This window comes from Tursiops truncatus, chromosome 16 (assembly GCF_011762595.2).
Source record: "Tursiops truncatus isolate mTurTru1 chromosome 16, mTurTru1.mat.Y, whole genome shotgun sequence".
NCBI classification, from domain to species: domain Eukaryota; kingdom Metazoa; phylum Chordata; class Mammalia; order Artiodactyla; family Delphinidae; genus Tursiops; species Tursiops truncatus.
The window spans coordinates 63,558,472-63,578,894 of record NC_047049.1 but is presented as its reverse complement, the minus strand read 5'-3'; the positions used below and the strand labels follow the sequence as shown (position 1 = coordinate 63,578,894).

Genomic DNA, 20,423 nt, shown 5'->3' with positions numbered 1-20,423 from the left:
AAATCCCAGAGGAAGTGATGGCTAGGCTGAGACCTGAATCAGGAGCATGACCCAACCAATCAAAAGCAGGGCAGGGAGGTGGGCAGGCCTCGGGGATGTTCCAGGCAGAGAAAGCAATAGACATAAAGGTCTAAAGAGTGGAGAGCAGGGCACATCAAGGAACCAAGGTAGTTGTGAGTGGCTGAAACATGGGGTTGTAAGCATGGTGGTGGAGAGAAAATGAGGATAGAGATAAGTGGGGGGAGCACAACATGAAGGGGCTTGTACCTAAAGGCCCAGCAATGGCAAAGAATGAGCTATCGCTACACGTACAATACGGGCAAATATCACAGACGTAAGGTAAAGCGAAAGAAGCTACATGCAAAAGAATACATACTGTATGATTCCATTTACATGAAATTCAAAACTAGGCAAAACTAATCAATGATGATAAGATCCAAAAATGGGAGAGGGTGCTGACATTGAACAGGATATGAAAAGGGACTTTCCCTGGGGTGGTGGAAATGTTCTACATCTTCATCTGGGCAGTGGTTAAACTGGTTATATGTGGACAAAAATTTATCAGGTTTACACTTATGATTTGTTCACATTGCCTTAATGAAAAAGGGGAGGGACTTTCCTGGTGGCCCAGTGATTAGGATTCCATGCTTCCACTGCAGGGGGCCTGGCTTCAATCCCTGGTCAGGGAACTAAGATCCTGAAAGCCATGTGTCGTGGCCAAGAAAAAGGAGGAGGGTCAAATGAGCAGAAATAATGGTTAAGTATCTAACAAAAGATGACTTCATACATTGGAAAATGACTTGTTTATACAAATCAAAGGGATCAGTGATTTCTATAGAAAATTAATTAAGAGATTTACGATAAGGTAAAAAATTTTTTTAATGAAGAGGGGTTGGGTCTTACCATTTGTGAAATATGGAGTTATAGACAGGTCTTAATCATAATATTTTCCTTATAGAAAAATCACATGTATACACATACTATACACATACCTATAGTATACACATATAGTAAACACAGTCATCAAATTTAAGATAGTATTACCTACCCTGAGGGTAAAATCAGGGTAGGAATACACAAGAGATTTCAACTGCACTGGTAAAGTTTTAAGCTGTGTGATACACACACAGGCATTTGTTATAGTATTCTTTGTACTGTTTTATACATATTAAATCTTTCATTTCTTTCCGTAACTAGAAAGAAAGACCACTATTTGCAGTGTGAAGCAATTAGAGTCCTGTAAGGATTCAGGCATGAAATGATAGTGGCTTACCTACCGCAGTGGCTCTGAGGATGGAGGGAAGAGGACCTACAGGAGAGAGATGCGGAAGGCAAATCACCAGCATTTAGTAGTCAATCAGATGTAGATGTGAGGCAGAGGAAGGAGACAGGTTTTTGCCTGACCAACTGAATGAATGGTGGTGCCATTTATTGAGATGGGGAAACATAGAAAAATGAGCATGATTTTAAGAGGTGAGAGGAGGATGAATAACAAGTCCAGTTTTTCACAGAGTGACTTTGAATTGTCTCCAAAAGGAGATTTCCAAGAAGCAGGTGAAGCTACAGTCTGAAACTGAGGAATGAGAACTGAGTTAAGGATAGATTGGAGAGCCATCAACAAATAGCTGATGATTGAAACCACAGACTTGGACAAAACTCCAGAGAAAAAATGGGGAGTAAACCCAGAAGAGAGTTTAGAAGGGAACCTTAGGACAGAAGGGAAGGAAGTCACAAAGGAGACAGAAAGAGCAGCCCAAGAAGTAGGAGGAAAAGCATAAGGGCGTACGTATCCTGGTAGCTAAGAAAAAGGAGTGTCAGGAAGGTGAGCATGGGGCTTCCCTAGTGGCGCAGTGGTTGGGAGTCCGCCTGCCGATGCAGGGGACACGGGGTCGTGCCCTGGTCCGGGAAGATCCCACATGCCGTGGAGCGGCTGGGCCTGTGAGCCATGGCCGCTGAGCCTGCGCGTCCGGAGCCTGTGCTCCGCAACGGGAGAGGCCACAACAGTGAGACGCCTGCGTACCGCAAAAAAAAAAAAAAAAAAAGAAGGTGATCATGGTCAATAGTGCCAAATTCTGATGCAAGCTCAGGGAAGGTAGGGACTACAATGTGGGCCATTGAATTTGGCAGCCAGGAAGTCCTTAGTGACTATTACGAGAACTGTTTCCTAGAAAGGTGAGGAGGAAGACTGGGATAAATTGAAAAGGGCAAAAGGGAAGTAGAGATACCAACTGTGGACTTCTTTTTCAGGAAGTTTGGCTCTAAAGGGAAGGCAAGAGATAGGGAAGGAGCAGGAGGGCAACAGGTTAAGGAAGGATTATTGGTTTGCTTGTATTTTTTCAAGCTGAGATACACAAAAGCATTTATGCATAAATTTATGATCATGAAATGTAAAATATAAAGAAAAAACAAATGTGCGAATATATTATTATATAATATATATGGACCTATTCAGGTCTTCAAAATGAAGAAAACACAGCAAGGTTCTCATCAAGACAGCCACCTGGTTACAAACATATTTAAGTCATGTTAACATTTGAGAACTGGTGAAATAAAGCATAAACTGGACAGATTTGAAACCATGAAGCAGAACATTATAGCAGAAAGATAAATGAATATCAAATGACTACTGTTAGAAAGATAGACCTTACCCAATTCCCTCCTCACCTTCCATCTGATAGTGCAAAAATATTCTTTGGCATTGAATGAAAGAATAATTTTGAGTGTAAATAGATAAAAGAAAATGAAGTTACTATTAAAGCCATTGTAGATCTCTATGCTCTACATTTTCATGAGAAACAGCCATTATTAAATACTTACCAGCTTTGGAGTTTTCAGGATGCTTGTCAGGGTGACATTCCAGGGCCCTGACCTTAAATTCTGCCAGGATTTGTTCAGCCTAAAAGAAAAATCAATGTTTAAAATAAGGAATCTAGGGCTCCCCTGGTGGCGCAGTGGTTGAGAGTCCACCTGCCGATGCAGGGGACACGAGTTCGTGCCCTGGTCCGGGAAGATCCCACATGCCGCGGAGCGGCTGGGCCCGTGAGCCATGGCCGCTGAGCCTGCGCTTCCGAAGCCTGTGCTCCGCAACGGGAGAAGCCACAACAGTGAGAGGCCCGCGTCCCGCAAAATAAATAAATAAATAAATAAAATAAAATAAGGAATCCAATTTGAATGGAATGAAGGAAGAAGTTGGGTGTCAGTTTTTCCCAAAAAAGCCATGATCACCCAACTTTTTATTTTGATCCCTATATTTGTATTTTGACTTTTTACTCTTAAGAAATTATTTTCTCAATAACAAAATTCAGAAAGTATCCAGTAAAAGTTCCTATTCAAATAGTAGTCTGTGATGACAATTTAACTTGCTACTGTATTTAGATGATGGCCCAAGACATCTATGAGTTCAAATGTCAAAAATGGTCAGATAGGGCTCCCCTGGTGGCGCAGTGGTTGAGAGTCCGCCTGCCGATGCAGGGGACACGGGTTCGTGCCCCGGTCCGGGAAGATCCCACATGCTGTGGAGTGGCTGGGCCTGTGAGCCATGGCCGCTGAGCCTGCGCGTCCGGAGCCTGTGCTCCACAACGGGAGAGGCCACAACAGTGAGAGGCCCGCACACCGCAAAAAAAAAAAAAAAAAAGTTAAGATTCTAGCAACTGAAACTCTAAAAAAAAAAAAAAAAAAAAAAAAAAATGGTCAGATAGGTTTATCCTAAGAATATATGAAAGGTGAGTTTACACATCCGAGTTCTTCTAAGGATGCTTAGCCACCAACCATTATTCAAGATGACTATCCAGGGACTTCCTTGGCATTCCAGTGATTAAGACTCTGAGCTTCCTTTGCAGGGGGCATGGGTTCAATCCCTGGTCGGGGAACTAAGATCCTGCATGCCATGTGGTGTGGCCAAAAAAATTAAATTTAATTAAATTTTTAAAAATCAATTAAAAAAAAGACTATCCAGTTTATAAATTACCCATTATAAAGTTCTTTCTGTCTGCCTTTTGGCCCTTTTCTTTTTTATTAAGAATTTCACAGTTGGGAATTAGGAGGTTAGATAAATGTAGTCAAAAGGTACAAACTTCCAGTTATAAAATAAGTACTAGAGATGCAATGTAGAACATGATAAATATAATTAACACTACTGTATGTTATATATGAAGGGTGTTAAGAAAGTAAATCCTAAGAGTTCTCATCAGAAGGAAAAAAATTTCTATTTCTTTAATTTCATATTTATGTAGATGATGGATGTTCAATAAACTTACTGTGGTAATCATTTCATGATGTATGTAAGTCAAATACTATGCTGTACACTTCAAACTTATACAGTGCTATATGTCAATTATATCTCAATAAAATTGGAAGGAAAAATTTTTCACAATTTTTAAAAAAAGGATAAACCTGATAATTTTGTTACCAATAAACAGTTTGGTTAGAGATTTCAACCCAAACTAAAATGAGATTTGAGGGCCATTTATGATTTTATTTGATTTCACTCACCCATCTAATCCTTATTATCATGAATTATCAAGACTTGGCTTCATTAATTATAATTGCAATGTCAACAGCAGGATACAACAGTGGTTATGTGGCTCTTGGATTCTGATTACTTTGTTTTAAATCCCAGTTCTGCCCTGAGATTTTAGGCAAGTTGTGTAATTTCTATGTGCCTAGGTTCCCTCATCTTTACGTTTCATGAATAAGTTGAGCACTTAACACAAAGCCCAATCACAGTAAGAACTCAATAATAGTAGCTATTATTAAATGTCAGTGGTTAAGTAACTTGAACTCATTTAGCTTATTACTATAGAAGCTGAGTTTTTTGTTAACTAAGCAGATGGAATTCAAATCTAATAATCGTAACCACTGTTTTATGTGGCCGAATTCTTCAGACTTAGGGACCTATTATCAAGTACTATATTTACTATACATGAATTAATGAAAGCAAATTGCCTCTTGTTTGAGAAATGAATTATCAAGCAGTTCAGCTCAGTATTGTCAGAAGATTCATGGGAAAAACATTTTTATCAGCTCCACGTCATCCTTAATCAATTCTCATAAAAAAATCTTCACTTTTACAATCAAAGACAGGCTGTATTAGATATGAATATGTTTAAAGCCCAGACTGGTATCTCTACTCTTTTCCATGTTAAGCATGTACTGGGAAACACTTGGAATAACAGGAAGAGATATATTTCCTAGTAAGAACTGTAATTAATTATGTTCCCTCTTCCTGGGTGCTCCCTTTACCCCTTAGTCACCATAACCTGCTAATAGAATGAAGAAAATTGAGATTGGGGCTTGTTTTTAAATTTTAAAAATTTTAAAGAATCTATTCTTAAGCTTTTTTTTTTTTTTTTTTTTTTGCGGTACGCGGACCTCTCACTGTCGTGGCCTCTCCTGTTGCGGAGCACAGGCTCCGGACGCGCAGGCTCGGCGGCCATGGCTCACGGGCCCAGCTGCTCCGCGGCATGTGGGATCTTCCCGGACCGGGGCACGACCCCGTGTCCCCTGCATCGGCAGGCGGACTGTCAACCACTGTGCCACCAGGGAAGCCCTAGTAGTAAGCATTTTTAATTAACAAGTAATTTATGAATACTCACGAACTCTGTTTGAAAAAATTTCTATCAATACAGAATTTTTTTAAAAAAACCTTTACTCCTTTTCCCCTAAGATAACAGAATCCTTCAAGACACATTTTTACACACTTATATACATATTTATGTATATATTTTGGGGGGATTTAATAATACAAATGGATAAAATTATACCTATCTATCAAAGGTAGAAAGTTTGGGGGTTTTGTTTTATTTTTTAATTCCTATCCCATCTTTAAAAATTAAGAATAATCCATATCTGTCTTTCATTACTTTTCATAGTTTTATTGTCACAAAGTTTATTACAAATCTCCTATGTACGGCTGGTTCTGGGTAAACTAACCAGTAAAGAGGCTTAGTTTGTCTTGGGCATGTTCTATTTATCTCCTGGCATCACCACCCCAAGTGTGGCCCATGGACAAGTGAGGCTCTCCATGTCAAGGTCCTCTGAATCTTGCCTTCCAGACCCAATGTCCAATGGTCTGGAAAGCTGCCTACCCTATTGGCCAATAAACATACAAAAAAGGTTCAACTTTACACATAATTAAATAAAACATCCACGGGATGATCATGACCAGTGTCACTGAGGGTGCAAAGAAATGAACTCTCTCATGCTTTCCTGGTGAGGACGTAAATGGTTCACATTTTCTGGAAATCAATTGGGATATACACATATATAAAAATCCTTGGGAATTCCCTGGCGGTCCAGTGGTTAGGACTCCACGCTTTCACTGCCAAGGGCCCAGGTTCGATGCCTGGTCGGGGAACTAAGATCCCACAAGACAGGTAGCACGGCCAAGAAAATAAATTAAAAAAATTTTTTTAATCCTGTAATTTTTTTCATACTCTTTAGTTCAATTTCAATTCTAGGAATTTGGCTAAGAGGATAATCAGAGGTAGGAAATGGATTTAGTTATAAGAAAGTTCAATGAATTAAAAGTTATACACTTTAGGGCTTCCCTGGTGATGCAGTGGTTAAGAATCCACCTGACAGGGCTTCCCTGGTGGCGCATTGGTTGAGAGTCCGCCTGCCGATGCAGGGGACACGGGTTCATGCCCCAGTCCGGGAAGATCCCACATGCCACGGAGCGGCTGGGCCCGTGAGCCACAACTACTGAGCCTGCACTCTAGAGCCGGCGAGCCACAACTACTGAGCCCACGTGCCACAAATACGGAAACCTGTGCACCTAGAACCCATGCTCTGCAACAAGAGAAGCCACCGCAATGAGAATCCTGCACACCGCAACAAAGAGTAGCCCCCGCTTGCCGCAACTAGAGAAAACCCACATGCAGCAACAAAGACCCAATGCAGCCAAAAATAAATTCATTAAGTAATTAAATTGAAAAGTTATACATTTTAAACAAAAACCTATGTGCCTAGTAATAGGATATTTGTTAACGTTAATTGTAATATAGCTTTAAGATGGGATATTTTGCAGTCATAAAAAAATCATCTTTTAGTAGAAGACAATAATCTGAGAAATTTATATAATGCATTCTATGAGAAAAGGTAAGCTACAAAGTATTATGTACGGTATAAAACCTTAATGTTTTCTCAAAAGGAATTACATAACATGTGAATATGTAAAATAAAGATAATGATAATAATAGCTAAGATTTATTGAGACCTACTCTGTGCCAGGCACTGTTCTAAGTACTTTATATATAGCATCTCATTTAATTCCCACAGCAATTCTATGAGGTGGGTACTATTATTATTCCCATTTTGCAGATTAGGAAACCAAGACATAGGAAAGTTAAGTAATTTTTCCAAAGTCACAGAGCTACTAAGTGGCAAAGCCAGGATTTCAACTCAGACAGTCTGACTCCAAACACATACAAAAAAATATATATAGGGCTTCCCTGGTGGCGCAGTGGTTGAGAGTCCGCCTGCCGATGCGGGGGACACGGGTTCGTGCCCCGGTCCGGGAGGATCCCACATGCCGCAGAGCGGCTATGCCCGTGAGCCATGACCGCTGGGCCTGCGCGTCCAGAGCCTGTTGCTCTGCAGCGGGAGAGGCCGCGGCGGTGGGAGGCCCGCGTACCGGAAAAAAAAAAAAAAATATATATATATATATATATATATATATATTTATATATATATATTTATACATATACACATGTACTTATTACATAATACATAAATACAGCATATATGTACGCATAATTGGCATGCCTATGTCATACTCCCAAACATTAAGCATTTTTCTCTGTGCTCTCTTCATACTCCTCATTTCTTTATTGAACATATATTAATTTTAGAAATTAAATTTTAAAACTTAAAAACTTATCTTTTCCATATCCTAATAGCATAGTATTTTGCTCTGTGCCAGGAAATACTCATGTGCAAGGACTAATTTGATTCCCACTTGAATGGATCTTCTCCAGCTTTTCCCTGGCCACACAAATGCCCTCTGACTCTCCCTCCATGCATTTAAATTTTAACCAAGTAAGATCGTTTCATGCCCCATCTCTTCTCTGAAGTCTTCTCAGATATTCTTTCCTTAATTCCTGTTGCACTTATAAACAGTACCGCACAGCACAGTACTTATTTGTCCTGGAATTGTTTCCTGTGTATGAGCTTTGATTCTTCGACTGGATGCCAATTTCCTTATACACTCGCACCATGTCTCACTTTTTTGTTTTGTTCTCCCCCCATCACGTCTAGTACTGGACCAATGCCAAGTGTTGAATGAATACTTGATTATAGACTGACAGATATTCTTCAAATAACATGACTGTAGTGTAATAGGAGCATTCTGAAAATGTGATTTATTCATTAAAAGAATGCATTGATTCATGTGCTGGAAATGTATATGCTACAGAATATGTTGCAGAAAAGACAAGACCCATTTTAATAAGTGGGTTAACATCCATCATTTCGATTTACTTAGTTTGAAACTGGATTTTTCCCACAAAACGCCCGATATTAGTAATATCCCTGAAATAGATTTCATGAGAGATCATCTTACATCATTCTAATGAAATGATAATTAATTAACATGAGCTATAGAAGTGATTTGAGCCATAAAATATACAATGGTAATACTGGGTTAAAATCCATAAAATACAATAACTATCTATTAATCCACAGTGACAAAAATAGCTGAATAAGTAAGTAAATATGGGAGAAGGGGTAGCTTTTCTTTACAGAAGAATTCCAAGTAATAAATGTAAACGGATGAGGAAAATAGAAAGTCACCATTAGGCAAACACCATAACAGTAACTCTTATAGGCAAGATTCCCTAAAGGATGCTAAAATCAGTGGGTGAACGTTTGAGGAGAAACACTGTGGTCTCAAAGAACTGTCACCAATATATTCGTTAATTACAAAAGGGAAAATAATAACCCTACACTGCAAAAACCTGGCAGAAGAAAGCTGACAGACACATCTTAACCAAATGATCAAGGTTAATAAGACATATTATATCAGGTACCCCTGAAATGATGCACTGGGAAAGGCACACCATCACTTCTGTGGTGTTCTTTCCAAAAACACATAAACTCGCTCTAATCATGGGAAAAGATCAAGCAAACCAAAATTGAGGGACATTCTACAAAACAACTCACCACTACTCTTCAAAGTGTCCAGGTCTTGAAAGACAAGGAAGATATGAAAAATTGTCATTTTGGAGGAAAATAAGGGAACCAGACAACTAAGTACAATAAAGGATCCTGGCTTGGATCTTGGAAGAGAAAAAGGGCATCAGTAGAAAAATTGATGAAATTGGAAGGAGCCCTATACTTTAGGTCAGGGGTTGACTAACTCTGGCCCACAGCCTAAGTCTGGCCTACCACATGTTGTTTTTCCTTTGTTGTTTTTTTGGGTTTTGTTTTGTTTTTGTTTTTTTGTTTTTGCTGTACGCGGGCCTCTCACTGTTGTGGCCTCTTCCGTTGCGGAGCACAGGCTCTGGACGCGCAGGCTCAGCGGCCATGGCTCACGGGCCTAGCGGCTCCGTGGCATGTAGGATGTTCCCAGACTGGGGCACGAACCCGTATCCCCTGCATCGGCAGGCGGACTCTCAACCACTGCGCCACCAGGGAAGCACCCACCTGTTTTTAAAATAAAGTTTTATTGGAAGACAGCCATGGTCATTCATTTACATGTTATCTATAGCTACTTTCTCACAATGGCCGAATTGAGTGGTTGTGGCAGAGACCATAAATCCTGCAAAATCTAAAATATTTGCTATCTCAGGGTCAGCACCAAGAGGACACACACAGGGACTTCCGTGGCGGTCCAGCAGTTAAGACTCTGCGTTCCCAATGCAGGGGACATGGGTTCGATCCCTGGTCAGGGAACAAAGATCCCGCTTGCCACACACGCAAAAAAAAAAAAAAAAAAAAAAAAGACAAGCAGGACACCTGGGTTTAAGGAAGTACTCACTCTCTCTCAGGTCTCTGCACTTGCAGAAACCCTGAGAGTTAGTGCCTCCTTAAATTTTGCATCATAAGCACTCTGCTTGCCTCACCCTAGTGCTGACCCTGTCTATCTGGTCCTTTACAAAAAATGCTTGATGACCACTGGTTAAGTTAATACTATTGTACCAATGTTAATTTTCTGATTTTGATAATGATACTACCATTAAATATGATGTTAACATTAAGGAAGCTGGGTGAAGTGTATACAAGAACTCTATTATGTTTGCAACTTTTCTGTAAGCCAAAAATTATTCCAATATAGATGGAGCACAGAGGATTTTTGGAGCAGAGAAACTACTCTCTATGATACACTATGATAAGGTGGATAAATGTCATTATACACTTGTCCAAACCCACAGAAAGTACAAACCCAAGAGTGAACCATAATGTAAACTATAGACTTTGGGTGATGATGATGTGTCAATGTAGGTTCATCAGTTGTAACTCTGATGGGAATATGGATAATGGAGAATCTATGCATCAGTGGAGGGGGCAGGTATATGGGAAATCTCTGTATCTTGCCCTCCATTTTGCTATGAACCTAAAATTGCTCTTCAAAAACTTCTATTAAAAATCATTTCAAAATAAAATATTTTAAAAATAATGCGAATTATAGAATAGAATGGGGACTTCCCTGGTGGTGCAGTGGTTAAGAATCCGCCTGCCAATGCAGGGGACACAGGTTCGAGCCCTGGAAGATCCCACATGCCACAGAGCAACTAAGCCCGTGCACCACAACTACTGAGCCTGTGCTCTACAGCCCGCGAGCTACAACTACTGAAGCCTGCACACCTAGAGCCCGTGCTCTGCGACAAGAGAAGCCACTGCAATGAGAAGCTTGTGCACCACAAGGAAGAGTAGCCCCCTCCTGCAGCAACTAGAGAGAGCCCATGCGCAGCAATGAAGACCCAACGCAGCCAAAAATAAATTAATTAATTGATTTTTAAAAAATAGAATAGAATGAATTTATGAAGTTCCAAGTGTACAGTGTTACTGTGAGGCCAAAACAACTCCCTCAACCACGACAACTTACTATATGCCAGGCACCATTCTAAGCACCTTATGTATCATGTCTCATTTAATCCCAACAACACCTCCATGAGGTGAGTACTATTATTATCCCCATTTGCAGATTAGGAAACCCAGCCATAGAAAAGTGAAATAATTTTCCCAAGGTCACATAGCCAATAAATGGTTAAGATTTAAACCCAAGTGGTCTGAAGTCAATAAGAAAGAGAACTAGAAAAAAAAATAGGTGTTTCTATTTATTGAGTTTATGCTCAGTTTTCAAGTCCATGAAATCTTGAAATGAGAAAGTCTTATTACTACTGAAATGTTGACCAGATATTAAAAAATTAATTAAGATCCACACCCAAGAGGCTGCCTTACACCACTAGTGTGTGGTATATGCATCAATAAGGACTTCAGAAGATTTCATAGCATGCGTCTATGTAAAATCTGATTTAGGGAGAAAAAGCTAACTGATTTGGGCTCAAATTTCAGTAAATGTTTTTGAACAGGGGGTATTTGTTTCCTACTCAGCAGCATGGAAATCCTCCCATGGCCTTATATATGTCATTTAATTAATTTCCAACACACGCTTTAAAGTGTAAGAACTGTATACTAAAGCAAAGAATTATGTGTGTATCTAACTCAATTGTTGTAAGTGGAATCAAAATATCAAGCTGCTTTGAAATTATAACTGCTAAATTGCTCTTGGATAGGAACAGTTCTGGTTAATTTTTTTAGAGCATCAGATCAAGGAATATTTGAAGTAAAGAAAATCCATGCAACACAAGTAAAGGAAATGTCATAGTAATACTCAAAAAAAGACATTAAAATATTTTTCAGTGAGAAGGATACATATAAAAAGAGGGGAGAGGGGAATTCCCTGGAAGTCCAGTGGTCAGGACTCCGCCCTTCCACTGCAGGGGGCACGGGTTTGATCGCTGGTCAGGGAACTAAGATCCCACAAGCCGATCCGGTGTGGCCAAAACAAACAAAAAAAAAGGTGGGGCACGGGGGAAGATATATATAAAAAGAATCGACAAAATTGTGACAGGTCATTGCATTTTAAATAAATGACTGTTACCTACACATGCTATGCCATTGACAGAATTAGTAAAATACATCCAGAAGAAGGAATGTCAAGACAATGCTTTTATTCTCCTTTTAATATATGCTACGGTATACACCGTAGTCTATTCAAGACTAATCTTTCTTTGTGGAAAGATTGAAAAGACAATAACATAACTACAAAAGACTGACTAAAGGGTCAAGAGATTTATTAAGGGGCTATTACAACCTTTACTTTATAACCTAGCATGACAATATTTTTTATAAATCCAAATCGTGAAACTTTTCAAATTAAATTATGTTCCTTTGATTCAGATAGTTCCTTCAAAAATTATCTGGCAAGAGTATAATCCAAAGTATGAATAACACATAATAAGCTTTCTCAGTTGCTCTAAGTGTGTTTAACTACAAGGAACCTAAGATAACTTCCTCAGGGTGACGAAATTAGAGATAATCCCTTGTGTCCAATATTATTCTATTCTCCAAACAAAATGAAGTACATTTTATTACTTAACTCCAGCCTTATGAAACAAAGATGAATAGAAAAATAATTTGCTTTAAAATATTTTAATATTAATAGCTATATTTTAGTAATAAAATAAAATAAATATTTTAATACTTGTTATATAAATATAAAATAATATGAACATATTTAATAATATAATTGAACTATATTTCATATTCATCTCAATATTTAAAATATTAAAAAACTGTAAATAAATGAAATGTTTAACAATAAGAGAATAACCAATTGTGGTACAATAGTAAAATGAAATATGCAATCATTAACATATATATGAAGAATCTTTAGTAGCCTGGAGAAATCCTTGTTATAATGTTAACAGATAAAAAGCGAACTTGTCTTCAAAAATATATATATAGGAAAAAAGACTGGTGATTAATATACCAGACATTAATAGTGTTACCCTTGGGAGGTAGAATTATAAATGAGCTTTCCATAATTTAAAAAACTTTTACAACCTTTATAATTATCTACGGGGACCTTTAAAAACATTGTTCCATTGTAGATCAAGTGAACAATTATAGAGTTTTCACACATTTTGTTTCAGAAGCCAGACTTTAAAGAAGTAATTCCTCTCACACAATTTGAAATATTAACATAAAACGATGTTTCTTGGTTTATATAATTTAACTACTCACATAAAAGTACATATTTTAATAAAACATTTTAAAATCACTAATTGCTAGAAAATTACATCTCATCTCAATTACAGTGTAACTTACCATAATAAAGAAATAGCTTATGTATACTATGAAACACTGCCAATAGCAATTACAATTAAATTTCAAATATGTATTTTTAGTATATTTGAAATAGAGTCTATGGCCATGTGACAGAATACACATATTCAATCAGAAGCTTCCATAAAACTGAAAAAGGACATTATTCAAGTAAAGACCCAGCACATATTTAAGTCCTTAACTTTCTCTGAGCCAAAAGTGCTTTAAAATAATACAAGATTAGATTTTTAGGCAACGTAAGTTCCAAATTAAAACCTTAAATAAAAACTTGAAATACTGTTGTGAAAAAGAACGGCATTATTCACTGCCTTACCGAAGACAGTTCATCACATCCCAGTAACGTGTAGTAATCTTCACTATCTTCCAACCTGTAATTCAGTATCGCGTCCATTTAGATTACTAAATCAGCTTTTCTTCCCTCTGAAACAAGAGGCACAATGAACTGCGAATTAACAGGAAAAGCCCTATGAGGTCTGGTTTACAGCTGCGCGTTCCAAACGACAATAACTAGATTTAAGTCTGGCCACAGTCAACACACCAGATGTCATCCTAGACCTTTGTAAACTCTACCTTTCATTGGCTGTTTATACAAGAGAAAAGAATAGCCCACGAGCAGAACTGTTGCAGTGCTGCCTGGGATCTGTAGTTTGAATTTATGTAAGCGACGTAGATGAACCATTTCTCTCACGAGTCGACAAAGACTGTCCATTTTTACACACTCCCCAAATTGGCCATCTCTTCATCTCCTATATATTTTTATCTTTTTCCATTTTTTTTAAGGGATAGAAAAAAAATTGAAGCATTATGGTAAAATCTTAGGATTTGTTAAACATGAGTAGTAGGCGCTTTTCTGAGTGTTTACAGTATTTCATAAGTTTTAAAATAGTTTAAGAGTAGAAAGAAATAGACTAAGAAAGCAAGTTTGTATTCATTTGACAATCTATTCATTCAATAAATATTTATTGAGGACCTATTTTATATTCAGCACAATTGTAGAAAAAGGTGTGGTAAACAAGTCTCTGTTTTTAGGGAGCTTACATTCTGACAGAGGGAGGCAGACAAGACACATGCAAACAAAGAGGATTATTTAAAATAGTGATTTGTGTCACAAAGGAAATAAAATGTGCCAGTGAGAAGGAGAACTGTATGATGACTGGGGTCTGATCACTGTGCCATTTCTCCTGGGCTGGCTCTCTCCACACTCAGGAGTGTGTCTGGCCTAGGGTGGGTCCAGGGTGCCTGTATTTCAGCTCACTGTGGCCCTAAGAAATGCAGGATTTAGAGAAGAAAGTGAGTGGTCAGGGATACATTTTAACTGCCTTAACCCTTTAAATGCCTCCATAAACTATTGCCTTAAAGAAATACTTTTTCATTGAGCTCACCAATATACATTTTTTAAGGTTTATTTCTAAAGAGAAATCACTGAAGTCCCATTTTTACTAATCCGTCATTATATATCATTTCTTGCTGAAAGTTTGGTGTGGAATTTTAAAACGAAGTACAAATTTTGTTTTGGAAATTTCACAACCCTTGAGGTATTTGGAGGCCCATTTGGGCATCCCAAAATCCTGACCAGAATAACTAACAAATGGCCTTAAAAGGATATGAAGTTACAGCTGTGAAAAACAGTGGTGATTCCTCAACAAATTAAACATAGAATTACCATATGATCCAGCAATTCCACTTCTGGTATACCCAAAAGAATTGAAAAAAGGAACTCAAACAGATATTTGTACACCCATAATCATAGCATCACTATTCACGATAGCCAAGACGTAGAAGCAACCGAAGTGTCCATTAACAGAAGAATAAACAAAATGTGGTATATACATACAATGGGATATTATTCAGCCTTAAAAGGGAAGGAAATTCTGACACATGCTACATGGATGAACCTTGAAGACATGCTAAGTGAAATAAACCAATCACAAAAGACAAATTCTGTATGGTTTCACTTATATGAGATACATAGAGTAGTCAAATTCATAGAAACAGAAAGAAAAAGAGAGGTTACCAGGAGGCTGGGGGGAGGGACAAATGGGGAGTTACTGTTTAATGGGTATGGAGTTTCAATTTGGGAAGATGAAAAATGTCCTGGAGTTGGATGGGCATGATGGTTGCACAACAGTGTGAATGTTCTTAATGCCATTGAACTGTACGCTTAAAATGGTAAATTTTTTGTTATATATACTTTACCACAATCAAAAAGAAAAGTTATATCCCTCGAACACTAGACAACCTTGCCCAGAAAAAAAAGTTTGCTGCCATTACTCTCTATCCTGAGAACAGGCAGGACAATGCTTTGATGTTGTTCTAAAGAACAAAGAGAAAAGTTGATTAAGAAAGGAATTTTGGTAAAGCAGCCACTCATGTTTTATTAAATGCAATGGAAGGCTCTTTTCCTAGACCAATATTGTTCTCACCTTCTGCATATTAAAGTTAGTAAGGAGTCCTAGACACATTCAACATCTGCTGGCAACAGGGGACTTCCCTGGTGGTTCAGTGACTAAGTCTCCGCACTCCCAATGCAGGGAGCCTGGGTCTGATCCCTGGTCAGGGAGCTAGATCCCACATTCCTCAACTAAGATCCCGCATGCCAAAACGAAGATCACACGTGCTGCAACTAAGAACAGGCACAGACAAATAAATAAATGAATATTTAAAAGAAAAATCTACTGGCAGCAGAAGAAACTGGTACATCCTTTCTGAAATGGAAATTGGCTTTCAAAAGTCAGAATTTTACATAATATTGTCTAGGCAATTCCATACCTAGGAATTTATGCAAAGATTATAATCAAGAATGTGTACAAAGATACAGCTGGTTATCTTTACCAAAACACAGTTACAATAATGAAAATTTTTTAGGAAAATTAAATGTCCAACAATCATTTAAATAATGATCCACAGTAGTACACCGTGTAGTCATTTTAAATGATATAGAAAAATATTTAATGCCTGGGAAACGTTCACACATTGTCAGATGAATAAAAAGGTTACAAACAATATGCATTATTGTAAACATTCACTGAGCATTGAGACTTATGCACATGATTGGGTATAATTTAAAAAGGAAAAAAATATAAAAGTTAAGTTTTAGAAGTATGGTATGATTCCTGTTTTGTAAATATACAGATCTTCCTTGACCCCTTACCGTGGGGTTACAACACGATAAACCCATCCTAAGTCAAAAATGCTTTTAACCCACCTAAATTGCTGAACACCATAACTTAGCCTAGCCTACCTTAAATGTGCTCAAAACACTTACATTAGCCTACAGTTGGGAAAAATCACCTAACAGAAGCCTATTTTATAATAAAGTGTTGAATATTTCATGTAACTTATTAAATACTTATTGAGTATCATACCACATGTCGCTAGCCTGGGAAAAGATCCAAATTCAAAGTTCAAAGTACGGTTTCTACTGTACGCGTATCTCTTTTACACCATTGTTAACTTGAAAAATCCTAAACTGAACCATTGTAAGTCAGGGACCATCTGTATATGGTATGTATATTTATAAAATATGCAAAAGCATATACACCAAAATAGACCAATTGTCACTAGGTAACAGGGTCACCTATTTTTATATATTTCATTCTTTTTGCTTATCTACATTTGCTAAGATAAACATATAATATTCGAGTAATAAGAAAAAAGCAATAAAAAACAAGTCAGTTCACGTATACACTACCAAATGTAAAATGGACGGTTAGTGGGAAGCTGCTGCATAGCACAGGGAGATCAGCTTGATGCTTTGTGACCCCCTAGAGGGGTGGGATAGGGAGGGTGGGAGGGAGGCTCAAGAGGGAGGGGATATGGGGATATATGTATACATAGAGCTGATTCACTTTGTTGTACAGCAGAAACTAACAACACTGTAAAGCAATTATAATCCAATAAAGATATAAAAAAATAAGTCAATAAAAACTACAAAACACCAAACATCACATAGCTATTTACTGACTTAGTAGAGATGACAATTCAGAGGGCGCTATTCAAGAATTTGTTCTTCAGTTGGTTTGGTTTGGTTTGTTGCATGCTCTACTGCATGTAATAAGCCAATTTATTCACCCTTCGAAGCAGCTAACACTGTGCAGTGGGTTGAACATAGAAGAACGAAATGAATCCTGCCATCGCAGAGCTTCCCCTCTCACAGGGGTCTTGGCCACTGGCAGGTCCAATTGTTGTCTCCTCTGAGTGATCCCTTGCTTACAGGAATCACAGTGCAATGGAAACAATGCTGAACCCTGCTCCTTATTCCTTGAATAAGACTATGCTTTAATCACCACACCTCACATACCAGAAAATTAATTTCGTTGAGAACACAAGATTAACTCAAATTAAGCTTTAGCACATTACATAATCAAATGCTAAATTGTGTGGTTTTGAGGGAAAATTTAAAAGAAATTCATAGACGCATTCACAAATTACATGGAAAAAAGGAGGAAGGGGCAAAATGCAAAAGCTGTCGAAGAGAGATGAAAATGTCCATAGCATGTTCAGGGAAAGGTGAGGAAAACAACTTTACAGCAGAATGTGTTGAAAAGCCTTTAAGACTAGTGTTGAAGATGAGCCCTGGGCCAGAATGTTGAGAGCCTTGATGATCAGGCCAAGAACACTGAACGAGTGTGGAGGTAACAGGGAACTGCTGTAGTTTCTCAAGCATGTGACATGTTAAAAGTGAAATTTTATGAAGATTAAATCTGGTGGCTGTGTGCATTTGAAGCAAGAAATAGCTGGAAAACAATGACAAATGTGGTTTAACCCTGAATTTGAATTTTAAATTTTATTTTTTAATGGGCACTACATTCACATAGAACAAAAATTTTTTTTTTGTTCTCTCTCTCTCTCTCTCTCTCTCTCTCTCTATCTCTGTCTCTATCCACACACAAATCTTATTGGTTTGGTTTCTCTGGAGAACCCTGACTAATACACCTGCAATTCTTTCTTTTTTTTTTTTTTTTATGTCTCATGACTTATTTTTCGCTTTTTTTATTTTTAATTTTTTATCAGAGTAATTTGATTACAATATTGCTTGTTCTAGGAATATACAATCTGATTCATTTGTACATATACATACCTATTCATCTACAGATCCTCTTCCCATTTAGGTTATTACAGAGTGTTGAATAGACTTCCCATGTTATACTGTCGCTCTTTTTTCTTTTTTGAATTTTATTTTATTTATTTTTTTATACAGCAGGTTCTTATTAGTCTTCCATTTTATACACATCAGTGTATACATGTCAATCCCAATCTCCCAGTTCATCACACCACCATACCCACCACCCCACCGCCTTCCCCCCTTGGTGTCCATACGTTTGTTCTCTACATCTGTGTCTCTATTTCTGCCCTGCAAACCGGGCAGACCCCCAACCACTGTGCCACCAGGGAAGCCCTTCCCTTGCTGCTTTTAATAATTTTTCCTTGTCTTTAATTTTTGCCAATTTGATTATTATGTGTCTCGGCATGTTTCTCTTTGGATTTTTCCTGTATGGGTCTCGCTGTGCTTCCTGGACTTGGGTGGCTATATCCTTTCCCATGTTAGGGAAATTTTCGACTATAATCTCTTCAAATATTTTCTCTGGTCCTTTCTCTCTTCTCCTCCTGGGACCCCTATAATGCGAATGTTGTTGCGTTTAATGTTGTCCCAGAGGTCTCTTAGGCTGTCTTCATTTCTTTTTATTCTTTTTTCTTTAGTCTGTTCTGCAGCAGTGAATTCCACCATTCTGTCTTCCAGGTCACTTATCCGTTCTTCTGCCTCAGTTTTTCTTCTATTGATTCCTTCTAGTGTAGTTTTCATTTCAGTTATTGTATTGTTCATCTCTGTTTGTTTGTTCTTTAATTCTTCTAGGTCTTTGTTAAATATTTCTTGCATCTTCTCGGTCTTTGCCTCCATTCTTTTTCCGAGGTCCTGGATCATCTTCACTATCATTATTCTGAATTCTTTTTCTGGAAGACTGCTTATCTCCACTTCATTTAGTTGTTTTTCTGAGGTTTTATGTCATTCCTTCACCTGGTACATAGCCCTCTGCCTTTTCATCTTGTCTACATTTCTGTGAATGTGGATTTTTTTCCGCAGGCTTCAGGACTGTAGTCAGAACAAAATTTTAAGGGTACAAAACGGTAGGCATGAAAGGTAAGTGTCCCTCCACCCTTGGTCTCCCAGCCCCCAGTTTTCTTCCCAAGGTAACTGAGGTAACCACTGCTAACAGAGTTTCATTTTTGCAGTCATTGCATTTACAAATATATTTACATATATGTGTGTGTGTGTGTGTGTGTGTGTGTGTGTGTGTCTCAGTTCCTTAGTGTCAGACACTTCCAATCTTCGGCTCTTACAGAGAATACTGCACTGAATCCTCTTGTTCTTATGGTCTTTCACTCATGTTGGCACATGTTTTAGAAAAGAAACTTAACATGTGTAAGTCAGTAGGGATTTACTGAGAGCCTATTGAATATATACTCACAAAGTACCTGTAGTTTTTGCTTCTTTAAAAAAATAAAGAATTCTGATAATTTCCTTTGCTCCCCCTACATCTTGTAACTGAGTTTTACCAAAGTTATTATTCCATGTAGGCATAATATATGTGACAGAATAAAATCAACTAAAGGTTTCATTCCTTTCCTCAAAAATCTGGAATTAGGCAATTCTAGTAATAGACTACACCTGCATCATATTGTATTATCTATCATATTATTTACTAAACTGTGGCTTACATATCTGACACCTTGGCTCTGAATGGCTCCTCCCTCCTTAGTGTCCCCAATTCACAGCACCCCTTGGGATACAGGTAAGGATTAAAGAGAAAGAGCTCACAATTCAATAAGCACCCAGTTGAAGGTGTCCTTTATATTGTGATGTTACAGGTTTACACAGCATTACTGGTTATTTTCCTCATTTTGATATCTCCACATTTATTGTCACTATCAGAATTCAGTAAAACTCTCCTTCTCAACTTGTTTTAAGCATTTGAGGTTTTGTTATTTTTTAATAATAGTACTGACTGGCTTACTTACAAGATCACATCCCCCAAATAAAAATATAAATTGTAACAACTTTGCATGGTAATGGA

At 37.8% G+C, this 20,423-nt stretch overlaps 1 protein-coding gene across 1 annotated transcript in view; it reads right to left on the bottom strand.

Moving 5' to 3' along the window:
• DNAJC12 (DnaJ heat shock protein family (Hsp40) member C12) overlaps positions 1-13,877 on the bottom strand; it is a 34,343-nt gene extending 20,466 nt beyond the window's left edge. The window contains exons 1-2 of the mRNA XM_019936210.3: positions 13,664-13,877; positions 2,818-2,896 (exon numbers count right to left, since the gene is read on the bottom strand). Of these exons, the coding sequence (XP_019791769.1) occupies positions 2,818-2,896; positions 13,664-13,741 (157 nt within the window). The 5' untranslated portion in view covers positions 13,742-13,877. The remainder of the gene's footprint in view (positions 1-2,817; positions 2,897-13,663) is intronic.
• Between the last annotated feature and the right edge of the window lie 6,546 nt (positions 13,878-20,423).